Raw genomic sequence first — 19,628 nt, 5'->3', positions numbered from 1 at the left:
AAACTGAGTGCATTTATCCTTTGCCGCTTATAACAGGAAATGCTGTATGCCGAGTCTGTTTAAAGTTTATGGCTTAAATCTTTTGTTGAGTAACAAGCATTTCTCCACAATCTCCAAAACTAACACATCACTGTCATATGACAACTGTAAATGGTGTGGAAAGTACAATAAGAATGTTTGTAAATGAACCTCAGTCTGATGTTGAATTCTGATCATTGTGATCCTGTGTGCAATGGCCACAGTATATTTGTACTGTTTTTAATTCTCGATGGGTTTATCTTTTGTAAAGGCACCCAGCAGGGGGAAGATATTTGTCAATGTCTCGAAGCCGGATCTTTGACGATGTCTGATTTTGGTTAACTTCAGCTGAAGCGGATCACAGTGAACACACACTCTCATGGGTTTCTTTACAATTCTCTCTCTTCTGGGGTCTTCCGTGGGGCTGCGCAGAACTGCGGGCTGAAACGAGGTGTTCTTGTTTCTGTGAATGTGTTGTATTAACAATTTACCTCTTCTGATCAATTAAATTATGTATTTTGTAATTATGTAACTACATTTTTTTTCTTCTGTGAAATGTTTCATGTATTCACTGTAGAGCCCATGCTAGTTGAGGGAGGGAAGAAGAATCTGCTGTATACTTGTAGTTTTGCAAGGCAGTGACAGCCTGTGGATATAGAGGTTTCCACTGATTCTTCAATACAAGGTAACATTCAGCCTCATCTGATGATAGTACAGGGGTTCTATGAGGAGTGAGGCTGTAGTGTTACTGCATCACAACCCAATTGTACAATCATGCTTTTTGGTTTTTATATAATTTGGGGAATAATTGGAAGTAGTAAAATAACTCTTATTTATTCACCTGCAGCTTTTTAAACATATATAATAGGGAAGTATTCAGAGATTGTTTTATATATGAAATTAGATTTAGTAGATGCAGAAATTCATCCACTTTGCTGAGAAGCAAAAATGTTATGAGACACAGAAGACCTAAAAAAAATAAATAAAAAAACTAACAGAAAGCAAATGTAACACCTCCCAATGAATAAAAATGAAAAGCAAACGGCAGCTAACTTAAAGAAAAAATAATTATTTTGTTAAGAAGGAATTATTTTATCCTGTCAAATCTTTTTAGTTGTGTTTTGTATATTTGTTGTGAGTCTATGTGTGGAGGGTAGGTTATTCTCATTGCAGTTTCAATATTTATATACTGTGCTTTTACTGCCTTTTAAGCTTTTCAGTTACTTGTTTAACAAAATGGCTTTGGGAACCACTTTATTATGTGTTAAGCATGGTTGTGTTGCTTTTACTGGAAGCCGTCTGGATTCACTAGATAGCCTTAGATCAGTTTGATTTCACTATTGTAACATATCTTATCATGTTGTAAATACTATACCTTGTTTTAGGGTTCAGAATTGTGTAACCATCACTGTAATTGAAACACTGGAAAGGCACACAAGCTGCTGTGATGGTAGAGTGAAGCAAACTCCATTGCTCTTTTCTCTTTTTTTTTTATACACTTTGCTATGACATCATAAACTGGCAGCCAGGAGGAACATTTTAGATTGATACGGTAATTTAAAGTCATAAATACTGTAAATACATGTGTTACGTTTAACATATGACAGTCGCCTATATAAATATTTGCTTTGATTGTGATTTTCCATGGTTAATGACTTCTGTATCTCAAAGCATACTTTAAGTAAGGACAAAGATCACTGACTAATTTAGAAAAAAAGCAACTGGTCAACCAAATACACACATAATAAAAAGGAGGTTACAAAAAGCGTTTTGTTCTTGTATGATTTTATTAGATAGAATAGAAAATACAGTAATTTATCAGGCATTTGTGTGTGTGTGTGTGTGTGGTTATTTTTTAGTAAGCTTACTTTTTAAATTGATTATAATTAAAATGTCAGAAGTTAAACATGTAGGTTTGTTATTTTAAAGTTGCATTGGCATATTCAATATTAATTTAACACGTTGGTACATTTTTAAATGATTTAGTTGACACTATTTTTCAAATGCATTTTGGAAGTGAATCATAGATAAAGATTAAGTCCAGTCATTGCAATGTGCCAAAAACGCTCACGTTTTTTTTTTTTCTTTAATTAGAAGTAACCGTCACAGCAGATGAATATAATATTTAACTGATCAAGTATGGCAAACATTGACAAAAATAAAATATAAAAGGGACATATTTTGAAGGTTACATAATCAGACTGTGCTTTTGAAGGTGTTTTTCCAGGAGCATCAAATCATTTTGACTCACCTAACAATTTGTTAGACTACTTTATTTTTTTTTCCTACGTGTTTGTGTATGTATTTTAGTTTACATATTATTTATTTTCTTTTGTTATTATTCTTGGTGCTGCAATGAAGTTCTGTTGAGGGGAGTGTTACCTGGTTTTCCTAATAGAGTACTGCAGCCAAAAAAAAACAAAAAAAAATTTGAATGTCCAGTAGCTAAATATTTTTCTTTGAAAAGACAAAACGTATTAAAAGTTTCAACAAGACAGACAGACAAAGAGACACATCTGAGACAGCCCCTGACTCCATGCAGAGGTAGCCTTATTATGGTACAGTAGGTAATGCAAGCACGTTTTTAGTGCGCCTTCAATGGTGCCTTTTTATGTCTGCACTGTAAGTATGAAAGCTCCTTCAACCCTGGGCTACTCTTAGCAATGGCCATGGGAACAGTGATCAGATTGAAGCTGAAACCTATAAATCAGGAATCTTGATTTAAATTGAATTGATAGCACTTACATGCTTTACACACACACACACACACACACATATATATATATATATATATATATATATATATATATATATATATATACATACACACACACACACACACACACACACACTTACCATATGCACATAACTGTAAACTATATTTGACACTTTAGGGAATGTTCTTTTATGCTAAACATCTTTGTAAATGCCAGGCTTTCTGTTTGTGACTGCAACAGTTTGATTGTCAATAGAGTGGTCCATTAACCCTTTAAGGGCCTAGCATTTTAATAAGGAACACAGTTTCGTTTTAGCATGTTTTCTATTGCTGCGGGTAGAAATTACACAACAGCTCTGCTTCCTTTAGGGATAATTTGCTTTATATTGTCAGTACTTCAGCAAACTGTATATGTAATGCTTTCAACCAGTTAGTCATTTTGAGGTACAAAAGAAAACATTTTGACTGGCCTTAAGACTGCTTTACCTAAAGTAAAATTAGGTATTTGAAAATCAGTGATAATTTAAAGTCATTGTTAGTAGTTACTCTAAATTTACTTGTTAGTAGTTACTCTAAAGTTTAAAATAGGAAATAATCCATGTTGAGAAACACAAATTCCACCCACATGTGCTTTAATGTACGAGCAGAAAAAGTTACATCTTGGCTAATTGCCTCCATGTGCTGACAACATGTGCTATGAGATGCATATCTTGATAAAGACCTAATTTACAAACTGTAAATAATGTAATGCATCAACAAACCACCTAAAATAGTATTTTACATAGCACGACTTTCACCCAAGAATGACGTGATCATGGGAGAACCTGAACTGCTTCACTTTATCTTTTCTATGCCTGTATTATATGCTTTCATAGTATCCCTTTACTGTATGTGACATAGTGAGATGATGTCATGTTTATGTTATAATATAATTTATTGATAATGTAATGGTTCAAATGTCTGTATATCTGAAATTATATTTAATCCAAAGAAATGTAGTGGTGTACTAAATAAAGTGAATTCTATTTACTTGCCTTTGTTTTGTGTTCAGATTTTATTTCAAGATCATGAAGACACAAAAAGTGGTTATAGTTTACAGTATGCTGTTACCAGGACCACAACGATGCTGAGATTGACATTTTCATTTTTATCTTTTTTTTCTTATAAACCTGACAAGTCAGCAATATGTAGGATGGACTACAAATTCAAAACAAAAACGCAAGGCCTGATTCTGACGCAAGTACAAAGTTGTTCACTATTTAAACCAGTATTATAAAAGTAGCAAAATCCACATAATTGCAAATCAAAATCAGTAAATTATTGTTTTGAGAGGTTTCTTTTTAATTTGATAATAACAACAATTATGTTAATGGCAAGCTGTGCATTCATTATAAATGGTCTACAGTGTAGTTGTACCTTTGATAAGCTGCTATGTATTCCTCATACAGTAGATTCTTTGCAAATCTGTTAATAAACATTGGCACTTTGCAGCTGAGGTACAATAAAGGGGCTTATGATGAAAGGCCCATGGTCGCTATATGATACTCATTTCTGTTGTGCTTCCTATCTAAATGCCATCTGGAATATCACATCATGCAGAATGAAGGAAGCTAGCTTGGGAACTCTGAACTGCACAGTGGCAGACTCGCTTAATTTTTTGCTTCACAAGCCAACCACCCTCAACTGGCTCCCCAGTCCTGTTAGGAGATAATAACAGTGACAATAAGGGACCGTCTTGAAGTTCAGGGCCCATGCGAGACTCGCCGTTACTGAGGCGTGACAGGGCTCCATTCATGAGCTGCAGGGCTCTTCCAAACAGCCTGTGCTTTCCATACAATACGGTGCTGTGAGAGCCTCCCAGACAATTTAGTTTGCAGAGAATGAAATGCCAGACTCAATCAGGGTGTCCCTTCAGAGAAATGTGATTTCAAGGGTTGCGGCTCTCTTTGTAGCTGGCTGTCTGTGATGGCAGTTCAGGTTTTGGGGTTCGACACTGAGTTTTACCTGTTAGCTCCTCTGCTCTGGTGGACAGTTTTTACTTTACAGTTTTCCTCTGAGAAAAGCAGCAATGGCTTTGAAATACCCAAGCTGAGGTATTTAGGGACTTCCACAGTCCACAAGTTCTGCATTAGTTATCTAACAGAAACCATGTATCACTTCAGCAAACAAATGCTGTACAATGTAGTCAACAGAGATGTTTTTTGCTTAGGATATAAAGAGAATAAGCCACAGAGCCTCATGGTTTGTGGAACTTGTCCAAGTCAAGCTCAAGCAGTTAATTCTTGTGGTCTATAAAGATCTCCAAACCACATGGGTCTGTAGTACTGACTCCTTTCCTTCTTTACTGCATCCCCCAGGAAAACTTATCATGTTTTACATACTGTTGGACTGTATTAACATTACTATTGTAAGGACTACACTTACTGAGGGGTTTAATTTCCCATGATTTGATTTAAAAAAAAAAAAAAAAAAATCAAGACTGCCTAAAGCATTTCACAACATCTGTATTTAATTTTCTGTTTCTGGCCGCTGTGGAATTGTATGTCAATGATATTCACATAAAAAAATGTCCAATCCTAAAATGTTATGCATTGTTAGTATAAAAATAATATTGTGTTAACATCATATAACAAAGATTATCTGTCAGAATGACAATTACAGTCTACTATACCTAAACTGGTTTCTGAATAAAATAAATGTTCTGCCTTAGTTCCATTTTTTTAACAGATCATTCTGTAACTACTTTTTTGTTCTTAACCGTTGACTGTGTGTGTTATTTTTCTGTGAGAATTGATGCAGTACAATGTGATTCCACAGTGCTGTACAATACTCAAATCTTAAAAAGCCATAATAAATCACTCACCTTATAGAGTACTTATTTGTCTGGGGTTTTTCACTGGAACACCATGAAACCTGTTAACACAACAGGTTTTGCATTTTAAATGTATTAATCATTTCTGACCTGTTGATCCACTGACATAGTGTGGTTAAGTGGGTCAGAGATGCTGGTAACTAAAGTCAACAGTATGTTTCATTTGCTGTGATTTTCCTTAATTTGGATATCTCTGCTCAGCTGCATTTGGTAGCAAAGAATAAATTGAACATCATTGTATTAAGTAGCAAAGCCATGCACAATCAATAGGTTTCATGATGATTCAATAAACAACAAAAATAAATATGTTACTCAAAAAGGTGAATAATAATTTTTTTTTTTTTTGGTCAAACATAACAATCAACTGGATTTAAGTTTTCCTGTGTTACGTATCAGCCTGTTCACAGTTTTTCCTATTTTGATCAATGTATACAACAGCAAGAGCAGTGAGGCAACAAGTCCCAGGATAACATCTATGAGATACTGCTGATACAAGGGCTGCTGCAGACTGTAGGTGCGTAGGTGAGCTCCTCCTCCAGACTGGAGGATGTGTTCCACCCACATTTCCAGACGCTGGCCTGGGGGGAGGGGGTGGGAGTGGTGGATCTCACTCAGTGCTAAGGCTGAAGTCTTGTACCTGAGCAGAAAAACAGAAGACCAACATAAACCAAACATTCAAAAATATATTATTCAAGATAATACAAACTTTACACTTTAGTATCACTGGTTAATTATAGAGTTGTGTTTGATGGGAGTATATACACATGATATATACAATTGCATTTTTTTTAACAGAGAACAGTATGCTAAAAAACAATTTAAAAAAGGAATAACGATCTCAAGATAATAAAATGGATAGGTACAATTGATGAGTGAGAGGGTCGTGAAAGAGTCATGCTTGTTTGTTACAAAGTGGAACGGATGACCTCTGTGGGGTAGAAGGAAGTCTAAAGGGTTGATGATTGGAGCAACTTATACCCTGCTTTTAAAGCATTTTATAGTACCACAGTATCCACTTGGATTGAATAAATAATTTAATTTGGGGGTAATCCTGGGATAGCCACAGATAGGTAGTTGATCCTATCCAGAGTGATTCTCCAGTGCTGTAAAATTCTCAAAAAAAATCCAGCTGTGGCTTATGTCGACTGGGTATAGGTTAATCAATCCAATCCCTTGGTGCATGTTTATAATAAAAAGGCAGCTTGGTCCACCTATTTGACCATTATCAGATTGCTAAAATTTCTACAATGGGTTTGCTCCATAGACTCTACCAGGAAAGTAGTGCTCTGCCATGCTTTCGAACTGGTTTACTAAGGACATCTAAGGATATCTAAGGACAATCTCTTGACTAAAACAAAAATCCTTCCTGGAAAGTCTTTAACTGCACACCATAGCCTGACCCCAAATAACAAAGAATGCAAAGTAAAATTACTGAAAATAAACAAGAACGGATCCCTCTTGCTAAGGTCCCTGCTCTCTTTGTAGATCCTCTGCCAGTTTTAAACCAAAGCCATTTATCACATTCATAATATCCTTCATTCTTGTTGCAGGCCTGTTCTCAATTTTGACCAAAAAAAGATCTATGGTCCTAGCTTTTAAAAGAACATATCCATTTCACATTTTCTCGGTTTCTAATATGAATGTTTTTCAAAATTCAGTTTTTATGCCTAAAATACATTAACTATATCTTAAAAAAAGCCAATGCTATCCTAGTCTAGAAGGTTCATGAATATCAAACTGCATTGTATTCATAAAGACAGACTTAACATTCTTGAAAGCTTTGTGAATAGAGCCCCAGATCTGGTTTCTTATGTCAATCATCACATAGAGAACTCTACAGCAAACAGTGAAAACCATAAAGGGCCATGTTATAGATGTTCTCTTAAATACTACTGGTAATTCACCACACACTAATGATACGCTGAATGTGTACAGTACTCTGTGTCTGGTAGAACCTTCATGGAAAGCATTATCAGACAGATTTCTATCACAACAGCTAATATACCTTTTGTCTGTGATGAGCCTCCTCATGATACGGGCGAAGTCTTCCCTTCGCAGTTCAGTTGGTTCCAGTGCCAATCCAAGACCCTTCACTTCAGCCCTCACCATGTTATCAAACTGGTCTCCAAACAGAGGGATCCCAAGCACTGGTACTGCATGGTACACTGCCTGCATCAGGCTGTTCTGTCCACCGTGGGTCACCAGCAGACGAGCACTTGGGTGTCCTTGTGGAACAACAAGAACATGCAGTCATCAACCGAAAACTTCCAGATGACTTGTGAAGTAGATTATGGAATATTATTGAACGTTACTGTGCTTGTTAGTGTTAAGAAAACTAATGTTAACAGATTCAATAAAAAAAAAAAAACCCAATATCAGTTTTACTTGGACTTCTGCTGCTATTTTCTGGTACCAAATTCTCAGAAACTGGCTTACAAAATGTTAAACTACAGTACCTCACACTCCTAATTGTTAAAGTGTGTTGTTGCTGTTTGATTTTATTCATCTTTCAACACTGTATATATATTTTTGACTGACATGATAATATTTTTTTGCTGGCGTCTTCCACCTACAGTGACTTATTGAGCCCCTACTTTATGATATTTGCAAGCATTCTGAGTTTTGCATGACTTACATGTAGTGTTTTTTTGTTTTGCTGCTTAGGCTAGGAGTTCAGATTTAAAGTAATTGCCTGCCATAGACATGTAATGTAGGCCAATGTGTCTTCATATTTGTAAGCGCTATCCCCATCTAGTGAGAAGCTGTATTTGCCTGCAAAACAAAAGGAAACTTGATCGAAACTGGCAGATAACTAGATGGTAATGGCTCTTCTATAAAGACACGTTGGCTGATCTGGCCTACATTACATGTCTTAGGCAGGCAATTAGAACTGAAGAGCAACCTGTGAACTCTTTTTCAAAGAATAAAAAAAACAAAACAGTGTTTGAGTAATTGCAATAAGAACCTTTCAGAATGATTACAAACATCATACATGGTAAGGGGACCGGAAAAAAAAAAAACAAGTATGAAAATGAAATGTTATGCTTCTTGAGGTCTCCACACAGCAGACGGGACAAGTGAATGTGTCATACAACAACCGCACCACAACAAAAGAATAAAATAAAAAACATGTATTTGATACAAGACATTCACGCTGCCTGCAATGCGATGAACGACATTGAACCGACACAGAAGCAATGCAGAAAAATAGGATTGGTGTCCAAGTTTGTGATTTTGTCACCTGACAGCTTGGGAACTGACCAATGAGGAACAGCTTCCCTTGCGTGCCTTGAAGGCTTCAGTAAACAATGGTGAAGAAAAGATTTTCTTGCAGTATTAAAACACCTGGAGCTGTACAATAAAGGACATAAAAATTATAAAGACACGGCAATGAGGGAGAACATCTGGAAGTCCATTTCCAGGGAACAGGATATAGCTGGTGTGTATGATTTGTTTATCTTAATGAAAGCATTCTGAAAAGCTATTATGTATACATTTTTATTAGCTGTATAACAGGAATAACAAAAAAAATACGTCTGGGTTTTTTTTCCAGCTGATGTTACAATCAGAGGAAAGTCCGTGCGCGACTGCCAAACAGTAAAAACTCAAATATATTTGTTCGTTTTTTATTAGTATTTAATCTTAATATTGATACTTTTCTAGCTTTGGTTATGAACTAAGTGTGCTTGATTAAATACATATCCTTTATAGGAAAGCAAAAAACATAAACTACGGTTTAATTACTGTATATAGTAATTATCATAATTAAACCATAGATATGTTTACTATTTACTCGTAACTCAGTTATTATTTTTAATATTCTATTGAAAAACCCGAACCTAATTTGAATACATTTGAACTAATTTTGGCTCATACAGACACACCAATAGTGTTGTTTGTTGTGTTGTTTTGATGCTTATTAATAACGTTTGTTAATATATTTTTATAGGGGGGGGGGGGGGGGGGGGGGTGAATTTTGCCATGACATCACCACTGGTGTGAAAGCTATTGGCGCAGCAAAAATACAATTTTATCGGCAGACATTTTATCGCTGTACTTCTACTGGAAGGTTTGTAATATCATTTGTGTTCAGAGTCATTTATACATTCATAAGTATAAAAGAATATGTATAAAAGATTACACTGTTCTTACCTAGCAGGTCGTTCTGAGGCAGCCACTCTACAAGTTTCACATTGGCAGCAGGCTGGAGATCCTCTGGCCATTGAGAGCGGTGATACCTCCAGATGACTGCCTGTGGGATCAGAGCGAATCCAGCGTTCATCTCCTGAAGAAGTTCTGATAGTGGGACAGAAGACAGCATGGAGCCCAGAGTCACTACCACAAACCCAGCCTCGCCAAACTTGGAGATAAACTCTTCAAGATCCTGCAATAAAAAAAGCAAAACTGAGTCAGATTGCAATGTATTTGAATTTGTGGTACTGCCTAAATCAAGGCAATACAAGACTTGATGATCCCTGATAGCTCTGAAGGCTTCATAAATAAACCATTAGAGATGCCATTTCCAGTTGAAGCAATTTTATTACATTTGGAGCTTTAGGTGTATGAACACCAATCACAAAATGAAAACCTGGTGTTGTGGATACAATGTCAAGGCTCTAAACTGCAGCTCAGTATTTTGCCACTGTCACACAGGATATGTCTTTGTGTAACTGGGTACAGCAGCAATACAGGTACTGTGTAGTGCTAATGGTGCCCCTTTCTGAGTGGTAAAAGTGGTATTCCGATGCTACCCACTATTATTTGTACAATAGGAAGGAGGGCAAATTAACCAGCACCCCATTATCATCATTTTGGTGCACTATTTGAATTAGCTCAAATGGGTCAGTGCCCCCTCTGTTGAGCCACAAACAACATGGGGTCTGTTTTAGTGATTTAACAGCGGACTTCATTCCAATGTATTTTGTATGCAGTAATGTCAGTAAATTAGTCCTGGGGTGAAAACACCGTTAGGTTTGAAGCATGGCTGTATTAATCAAAATTGACACCTGTATTTTAGAGCTTGATGTTTTTTGGCAGTCTCCCACACACGTAAGGCCAAACACTGTTTTTCTCTAAGGTCTAAAGAATTGTTTGTATATCACAAAGCTCATCTGAGCTAAAATGAAGGAAAAACTTGGATGTGCTTGCAGTTTTTTTCTCATTTTGGAAGTGTATTTTATTACAGTATTTGGAGGGAATGCTTACCTGGGTTACTGGTTCAGGTGGCTTTGACAATAACCCTCCGACTAAAAGAGTGTTTGGCATGAGAGGCTGAGGAAACTCCAATGAGAAGTCTGTGTTGAAAGCCCACAGCTCAGCCTTCCTGTAAAGGTCTGAGAGAGATGGCTGCATGTCTGACCTGAAGTGCTTCTGGATGACACTGTGGAACGGAGCCTGTATGTGTGTCTCTGCAATGCTGGAACACAAGAACATTAGGACGTTCTTCGTACGACCCCAGAAGTCCATGTGATCAGACAGCTGTGAACGGTAGACAGGGACGTAGGACAGGGGGCTAGGGAGAGCAATTTGGTGCGCATTTAGTAAATTCCCAGGGAAAAATGCCACATATGGTAAGCCTAACCACTCTGCCACCAGGAAGGAGCATGGGTTAAAAGCATCCAGTAGAGCGATGTCAAACTTCTCTTGTTTCAAAGACTCCTTTAACTGTGAATCCCCAAGCAAATAATCACACTGATGGGCAAGTTGTCCCATGAAACGTATATATCCACTTAGTGAATCCCTGCATTAAAAAACAAAAACACAGAATAATTTATTGAACATACAGCTCGTAGCAAGTTCCAGGACATAATTGACTTATTCCTTTAATAATCAACCAGGCTACAAAATTGCCAAATTTGGCAGTTAGTATACAAAAACCATTAAAATAAAAAATAACTACAAATTGTGAACAAAAACAAAGCATCCACTGGGTCACAACAAAGTGTCTTTACTCAGCACAACCTCAAAGAATATATTGGCTTCCTCACCCAATCAGTCAAGACCCCACTAGCAAGATGTGGAAAACGAAAGGCTGTTTTTGAGTGATAGTCTATTGTAGGCAAATATCATTCTTGCCATACAGTGCAAGTTAGTATTATTAGTAGTGGCAGTATTAGCATTATTGTTATTATACTATAAAAACCCACTTTACATTATCTAAAAATAGTGACACAAATGTTCAGGAATACACAATTCAGTTTTTTTCTTCTAATAAAACTTATACCTGCCCTGCAGAAATTCTTTCTGTTTTTCGAAAAACCACGTGTTGTATTCCTTGATATATTCCTCACTGACAGACCATTTCGTAATTTGGTAACTGTTTGGTCGACCCGCATAGTTTAATCCTATAGATAAGAAAGCAAATAAGAAAAAGTAGTGCTGATCTTTTATTAATACACATACAAACAATTTTAATTACAAAGTTGTTACGTTTAAGAAATATCCTGTTCATTCTTGTATGCCATAAATCAGGAAAAGGAACTCTACTGTCTACATTTTATGGTTTCCTGATTAATAGCTAGTGAATACTAGTACCCACTGTGAGTTTTCTTTCACACATTATGTGTTTATATTTTTAACTAGTAGTTGTTAACACAAATAGACTTGATGATAAGTTTATAGATATGTAGTGTTTACCTTCAATAATGGGGATTCCCATCTGTAGTAGCATTCGCACCTTGTGTCCCCTCTCGTGGAAAGTATGTGAGATCTCATCCAGCAGCATGTAATGACTTCCTCCTTCAAGGCAAAACAAACTGATCAGCTAGCAAGAAAAACTGTAAATATTGTATACTTCACAGTAACACAAGTAAAGACAGTACACACAACTGCTGTAGCAAAACTGTTACACAACTACATTATTGGGAGATTAATGTATGAATGATGCCATGAACAATTAATTTTATTCACCACTTTTTTAGGGGAATGTAAACCAGTCAGAATCTAATAAAATATCCACAAGTCTTCTGTAACATTTCCATGTCTCCACAGTGTTTGTTTCAGCTGCTGCTAAATTGACAGCTGTGTTGGTTTTGTGCTATGTCTTAGTTGTCCACAAGGATCATGACAGGGGTCATTGATTAAAACTCATTCATCTTGGGCCATATGAGCCACAGGAAGCTCCCAAGCAGGAAACAGAGCCTCAAGAGACCCTGTGCTAGTGCTGGGAGAGGCAAGTACAGTATACAAACCACATCAGACTGCATCATACAAAAGCACAGAAAGTATGGTAAACACAAGCTTGGCAAACCAAAGAGGACAATAAAGCATTATAAATCCTTTTTTCTAATTGGCTCGGTGTAACGATATAAAAAAGAGTATTATATATATATATATATATATATATATATATATATATATATATATATATACACACACACACACACATTACTTGAGAACATCAATATATATCATGTTTTTTTTTAAATGAAAAAACAAAGGTGCTTTTTTAGTAGCTTAAAAAACCATCAGGATTTTCCATTAGTGGATATGTTATTGCTAGGTGAGATTCATGCTAAGCCATTTCCTATTCATTTTTTTTTTAAGCTTCTGTTTTCCTGTTTTCTTTGCAGCAACAAAAGCAAAAGAGACATATACACATGGATAATGAGCAGTCAGCGTATAACTGAGTTCCCTGTTTGAACAGATGTACTCGCTCACTGTTGAATTCATGCTTTGCTGTGATTGTGATGTTTTTCATAAATGGGAAAAGGTTTGACTGGATCTGGCTATGAGCCAGTCATGGGTTTGGTCAGTAACCACACATTAAATTATACTATGTTTATCTGGCTCCTTTTCAAACCATTACTCCAAAATATTTATTTTAAAAGGACCATGTAGATGTACTGTGTTTTAACATCAGATGTTCGTAAATATCTTGGGCTGGACTGCAAACGTATAGCTTTTTCTTTAAAAATAATATGGACTATTGGTTCACTAAATCTGCATTTTAATGTATAAACCTATTTATCTGGACATAAAAAAACCCAGATATGTATCGTTCATCAAATCACTGGTGGCAACAATGATGTTCTAACCTTGTGGTAGCTTTAGAACTGTTTTCACACCTTCTATGATTATTATGTAGTGATTTTTAATTTTTAAGAAAGTCTCTAATTAGTTTCATGCCCACTCAAGTATGTGGCTCTAGATTTACTGGACGGGATTTCAAGCGTGTCCCCAAACTGAAAGCAATTAATGTGTAAATTAACCATTACAACTTTGCTTAAATTAGCAATGGTGCTTAATGACCATGTGCATCAAACACTTGTATAACTATAATAAGAATGAATAAACTGCTTATGTATTTGTATTATTATTATGTATTTATTTTTTGCAGTCACTTAGTCGCTATTTATTTTCTGTTCGTCAATATTCAATCGCCAATAATACTCTCCCAAGCAAAGCATCATCCCGTTTCTCATCTGTTCATCCATAGCTAATCATTATAGATCTGATAGGAAGCAGCTGATCAGGGTGACTTGTTTGCTTCGCACCGCAATTCCGCCACAGAATTAATCTCAGCAAAGGTGTAGCTAATTTACACAGTTACTTTCAGTTTAAGGGGAATTTTGAAAATCCGTTCTGTCTCAAAGGATCCGGTAAATCTGGAGACAGGTGGCCACCCTAGACGCTGCACAGAACACAGAACAGTAAACTCCAATGACAGGGAGAGAGACAGGCTCTTATTGCACACACTGAAACAAAAGACCTCCGATACCTTCTTGTGTAGTGTAGTGGATAGTTACTACATAGGTATAGCTACATCCAATGCATTAGTTTCTTTGAAAATAAACAGAGCTGGTCATTATCGGTTAGACTACCACTATAAATGTTAATGTCAACAGGTATCTTTAATACTATTTTTAAATATTTAAGTTTTGAAAATCATTATAACCAATGCAATATACATTTAAACCTTACATTGCATCATTTATCCATCACAGAAGGCATCATACAAACACAGACAATATTTGAGAAGAGCTTGCATGTCATATCAGCTTTCTGTTCAGATTCCTGATCCAGATAATTGTAGCTCTGGCTGTGTGCTAGTGGGGTAATTAGCTGCTTCAGCTGGCAGCATGCTTTCATCCAAAAACCTTTGATATTATACTGAGAGATCGGGTGATAAGTATTATCCAGAATCCCTTAGTCCCAGTCTACGACTCCAGATGCTGATGTCAATCTGTGTCTTTCTGCTTGTTTTCTAACAGGCTGGCACACACACATTAGCATCTTATGTGAACCACCACAGCACTGGGTCTTTATACTTGGCAGGGAGGTGGTCTTGAGTGCCATAAAGTCCAAACAAAACAGACGGTCCTGCCTGCAACTGATTAGACTGGATAACAATCATTAGCAGAAGCTTTAAAACACAGGACGTTTGGGCCTTGGAATTCTCCTGGCACGTTAACTCTGATTGTATCAGTTGTGCTCTTTATCAACCCGACATGTACCCTAAAACAACATGTTATACTTTTTATTTTATATTTTATATGTACTTCTCTTATGGTAAACAACAATAGTGGGTTATAAAAAGGTTGCCCAGCTTGTAGCTACCTCTGAAATAATTTCAAATAATTCAAATAGTTCAAATAATTCAAAACAAAATTGCATTGCTTCTCTTTCCCAAACAACCCAATTAATAAACTATTAGTTATTATAGCCAGACAGATTTTAGTGTTGGCAGAAGACTTGCCATGAACAGAAACTAGTGCTGCACTTAACCCTTCTCCTTAACACAGCTCCTGTAGATTAGAGAACGTGCATGCTGAAAATTCAAAAACATCCCTTAAAACTGCAGTTTCCCCACACATGCATCTGAAATAGAATTATTTTACAACATTCTTCCGTGCTTTATATTTCCATGCACCGTTTTTGACCTGAGGACTGGTATTTTTTAATTACTTTATTCTTAGTGGCAGGGACACAAGCTTCCTTGATCCCTTGAAACCTGCTTGCTACTACTTCTGTCACTCTTTAAGCCAGTTACACCCTTGCAACAGTGGACAGTTCTGAATGTCATCTACAATTTTGATTAACTTGATTAATTTTCGAATTGGGTAATGCACCTTTAATTGGGTTTAACTGTAATTACTATTACATTACAGTAGTTGTGGACTACAACAACATTGTTAATGGTAGCAACATATTAACAGTGAAAACATTAGCAGCAGTTAAAAAAAAAAAACTAGACACATCCTTTTTTTTGCTGTGATCTCACAAACCATTCTTGGTCCAAAGCAGGTGATAGTACATATAAATAAACACATTCATTTTACAATGAAGGTTTATCCAACGTACAAACAGCTCATGTAGAAAATTGTGAGTTTATTATATTTTACATTATACATATGTAAATATCTACAGTAGTGTTTACATTTTTAAATATCAAACTGAACAATTTATCTGCTAAAATAGAAAGTTTTGGTATTCTGTGTTCTGTGTTAATTCATTAAGTACCTGTCAGAAAGACGGCTGTAGTGGGTGACGTCAGACCAGAACCAGGAACCAACAAATAAACAACAGAGAGGTGGAGTTTGGTGAAGCTGAGGGATTGTTTTCGCTCAGCATTTAATAATTTAACAGACAGAAAATAAAAGGTTGTAAAGACAAACAAAACACAGGACACGGCACTGGCAGCCAAAACAAAGAGACAAACAAAACAAACTATACAGACAAACACGGTGAGCTGCTATTATAATAACTATTACCTCAGTCTCCAATCCCGTTCTCCACTCACCGAACACACAACCCTGAGTGAGTGAAAACATGCTGCTTTTAAGCAGCTGTACTGAGACTCGACTGCTAATCAATCATTCAATTGAAGTCTCGGTACAACTGCACATGAATTAATAAAGTGCAATTCCCTGTGCTTGCATATTATTACATTTTACCTGCACTTGAAGCGCTGTGCAATCCTCGTGCCTAAATGCAAATATACATTTTAAACACTTGTGCGCATACCCCATATTACATCCCGTGTACCAATGACTATACACCAACATTAACACACAACACGCAACATACAACATCGAAATACACACAGGGACGGGGCAACATTGCCACAGTACGAAATACATTTTTCTTTGAACAAATTCAGAACACAAGCTGTATTTATGTAATTTGATACATTACATTTAGACTTAACGTGTGTGGGTCGTCACTGAACAATACTGAGGCGGATACAGAGTACTGATTTAACTAACACAAGTGCTAACACTAAGGTACCAACAATGGTAGCCCTAGCAAAGCTAAAAATAAAAGATTTATTAAAAATAAAAACTGACCTACTTCTGGGCTCCCTGAGTGGCCATGAGAATACCTTAGTGTCAGGGCTTGTGTTATTAAGTCTGTGTCTGCCTCAATATTGTTTAGTGACGACACACACATAACACTTCACCCTGTTACAATTCCTAATAAAAATGCTCCAAAAAATTACAAAGTTGTCTGTCCTCAAATGAGGACAATGAAACTTAAGAGGTTGATGAGATAATACTATATATTAATGTCAGAATAATGTCCTAAACAATGTATTTATTTTAGCTATTTTTTTTTTCTGAAACTACTGTCCATATTACTATTATCTTTGCAGTAACATCCATTCGTCACCCCTTCCTGATATATGTAGTTTGGGTACATTTTGTTGAAGTACATGTATCCAAAATGTTTTTAAAGTGTTGCTTTGCTCATGTTTCTAGTATTCAGTAAGTGATTTTTATTAATCAGACAGGACATACAAACATACAGTTCCACAGGTTTGCAGCTATAATTATTCTTAATAAATTGCTGGGGCCTGTCCTTTGCTACATTTGTTTGTTTCAGCTGTTTTTGTTCAGAAAACTACTACTATATTTATTCCATTTTGATTCTGTAATTTAAAAGGAAAACGTCTTATCCCAGAAATTTATTCAAGCACTGGTAAGAAATCTAAGCAACCCTACAGTGTATTTATTAGTAATGTATAGGTAAAGAATTTCTGAAACAAACAAATACAAAACTACATACGGCAAACTGCAAATGTTGTAACGTATTTTAAATAAATAAATAAAATAAAATAAAATAAAATGCTCCAGAATAGTACAAGTTTGCAGTCTGAAAGCTACAAGAAGGACATGCCAAAGTTGTGGCCAAGCATAAATGCTAAATAATTCAGTAATAATAAAATGTACTGCTAATTTAAGTTTTTAGTCAATTGCACTGCTCAATTGTAAGGTAAGTATGTAAAATCATCCCTATGCAACACATTTATACAGTGTATTTTCTGTAAGCTAAAAAGATGTCAGATGTTATTTCATTTTGTCAACATGTTGCATGACCAAAGGCATATATTTGCCTGTACATAAAAGTTTGAAATACTGCAAATTAACATAATCTGTAATGAATGCACTGACTACAGTTTTTAACAGCCCTCAACACCTCTTGGTTATTTTTTTCAGTACCACATCCCATCCCCCAACACCTAGAAATCCCAAATATGCAAATACTGCCAACAAATCCTGCTGGTTCACAGTATAGCTATATATCTAAACAAAAAAAACAAAAAAAAAAAAACAGCATGTTAAAACTACCTGCAATATGTTTGATTTCTGTAACACTATACATGACTTTCTTTGTAACAGTATAGTAGTGGACTTTCTTACTGCAAAAGAGTCAGTTAGCTCCCCAGTTTCACTTAATAGACTTTCTTATTTACCACCCACTGCAACTTACCTATTAAGCACACAGTCAGGATCTTTGCAGACTCTGAAGGAACGGATTGCTCCAGGAAAAGAAGAACAAGAACCAAAGCTCTACTGGCCATCTCAGAGCTTTATAGAGAGGTGAGGAAGTGTGTGTTTCTGACAGTTTGATCTCCAGCGCACACTGAGCCAAGGAAATGTTGTGTATGTGTGAAGTGGAAGTGAGAGAGAGAGAGAGAGAGAGAGAGAGAGAGAGAGAGAGAGAGAGAGAGAGAGAGAGTGCTCAGGCCTGACCATTGACAAACCCTCCAATCATAGAAGCAAAATACATTAAGGGTAAACCGAAAAAAAGGGGAAAAACTCTTCAATAACTTCAATAAGTCTTTGGTTAAATTTAAATAAACTTTAAATACAGCATATCAGCTGCTCATATTCCAAAATGAAATTGTGCAGACTGAAACCTTTACAACTATCATAGAACATAAAGGTATATAAGTACACATTATAAAATGGCTTGGATAAATTAAATGCCATGACTGACTGAACAAAATCACATAACCGGTGCAGTAAGAATTGTCTTACTGCGCGGCTATTACTGCAGGCTTGGGGCAAATCCCCACTGAAGATCAAAGCGTGTCTGGATCAACAGCTTAAAAAAAACTCTTGCTGCCTTTGACAGAGAGTGAATAAATCTGAGTCAACAATCTCCCTCCTGACCTGTGAGGGCACGGTGTAACAGGAACAGTGTGCCCCGGACTAGATGGCTTGACAGCTCATTCCAGGGTCAGTCGGAAGTCGGACATCAAAAAAGGGGGCGAAACCACAATACTAGAAGTCAGCACCTTACTGCGGTTGGCGATGTGTCAGTCATGGATTGTTGGAGACGTGATTGCAACCGCTACCAAAGTGGGCGTGACTGAAGGTACGTAAGGGGATGTGGCCCGAGCGATCTGTTGCTTGTGTTATTGTTACGCATCGACCTGCAAGGAGTACTGTGTAGAAAACCGTGAGTTTTTGTGTGTCTTATTTGTGTGTGTTATCTTGTAACCTGTGATATTTGTCACATGTAGAAGGCTAACTAATCTGGGAGCTGTTGCTAAAAGCCAGCACCCGCCCCGACCACTCTACACCACTCTTATCACGAATAAACTGTATTGAATTACTACTTGTACTTGGAGCACTCACTGTTAGACTTGTGTGTTTAAAAGTGTGTGTCTACTTCTATTAATATTTCGGGACTGAACCCCATGGTTTGCCTGAGCGATACACATCGTTGTGTAGAGCCGGGTATTATTATTATTTGTCAGCAAATAAAGAGCTACTTTTTCACCATGAACTGTCT

The 19,628-nt window shown here is 36.4% G+C and overlaps 2 protein-coding genes across 3 annotated transcripts in view; one reads left to right on the top strand and one right to left on the bottom strand.

Annotated features, from left to right (window-relative positions):
* Positions 1-5,123, top strand: part of LOC121318290 (G-protein coupled receptor-associated protein LMBRD2B-like) — a 33,238-nt gene extending 28,115 nt beyond the window's left edge. For both annotated transcript variants that reach the window (XM_041254807.1, XM_041254815.1), the window contains exon 18: positions 290-5,123. In XM_041254807.1, coding sequence (XP_041110741.1) covers positions 290-350 — 61 coding nt within the window. In that variant the 3' untranslated portion in view covers positions 351-5,123. The remainder of the gene's footprint in view (positions 1-289) is intronic.
* Positions 5,124-5,221: 98 nt separating this feature from the next.
* Positions 5,222-18,499, bottom strand: LOC121318306 (UDP-glucuronosyltransferase 3A1-like). The gene is made up of 7 exons (XM_041254827.1): positions 18,318-18,499; positions 12,243-12,344; positions 11,830-11,950; positions 10,812-11,346; positions 9,759-9,990; positions 7,612-7,831; positions 5,222-6,243 (listed from the first exon to the last, which is right to left on the bottom strand). Exons 1-7 carry the CDS (start codon positions 18,406-18,408, stop codon positions 5,967-5,969), a joined length of 1,578 nt encoding a protein of 525 aa, XP_041110761.1. The 5' UTR covers positions 18,409-18,499; the 3' UTR covers positions 5,222-5,966.
* Positions 18,500-19,628: the final 1,129 nt, after the last annotated feature.

This window comes from Polyodon spathula, chromosome 1 (assembly GCF_017654505.1).
Source record: "Polyodon spathula isolate WHYD16114869_AA chromosome 1, ASM1765450v1, whole genome shotgun sequence".
NCBI lineage: Eukaryota > Metazoa > Chordata > Actinopteri > Acipenseriformes > Polyodontidae > Polyodon > Polyodon spathula.
This window is presented reverse-complemented; position numbering and strand designations above follow the sequence as displayed.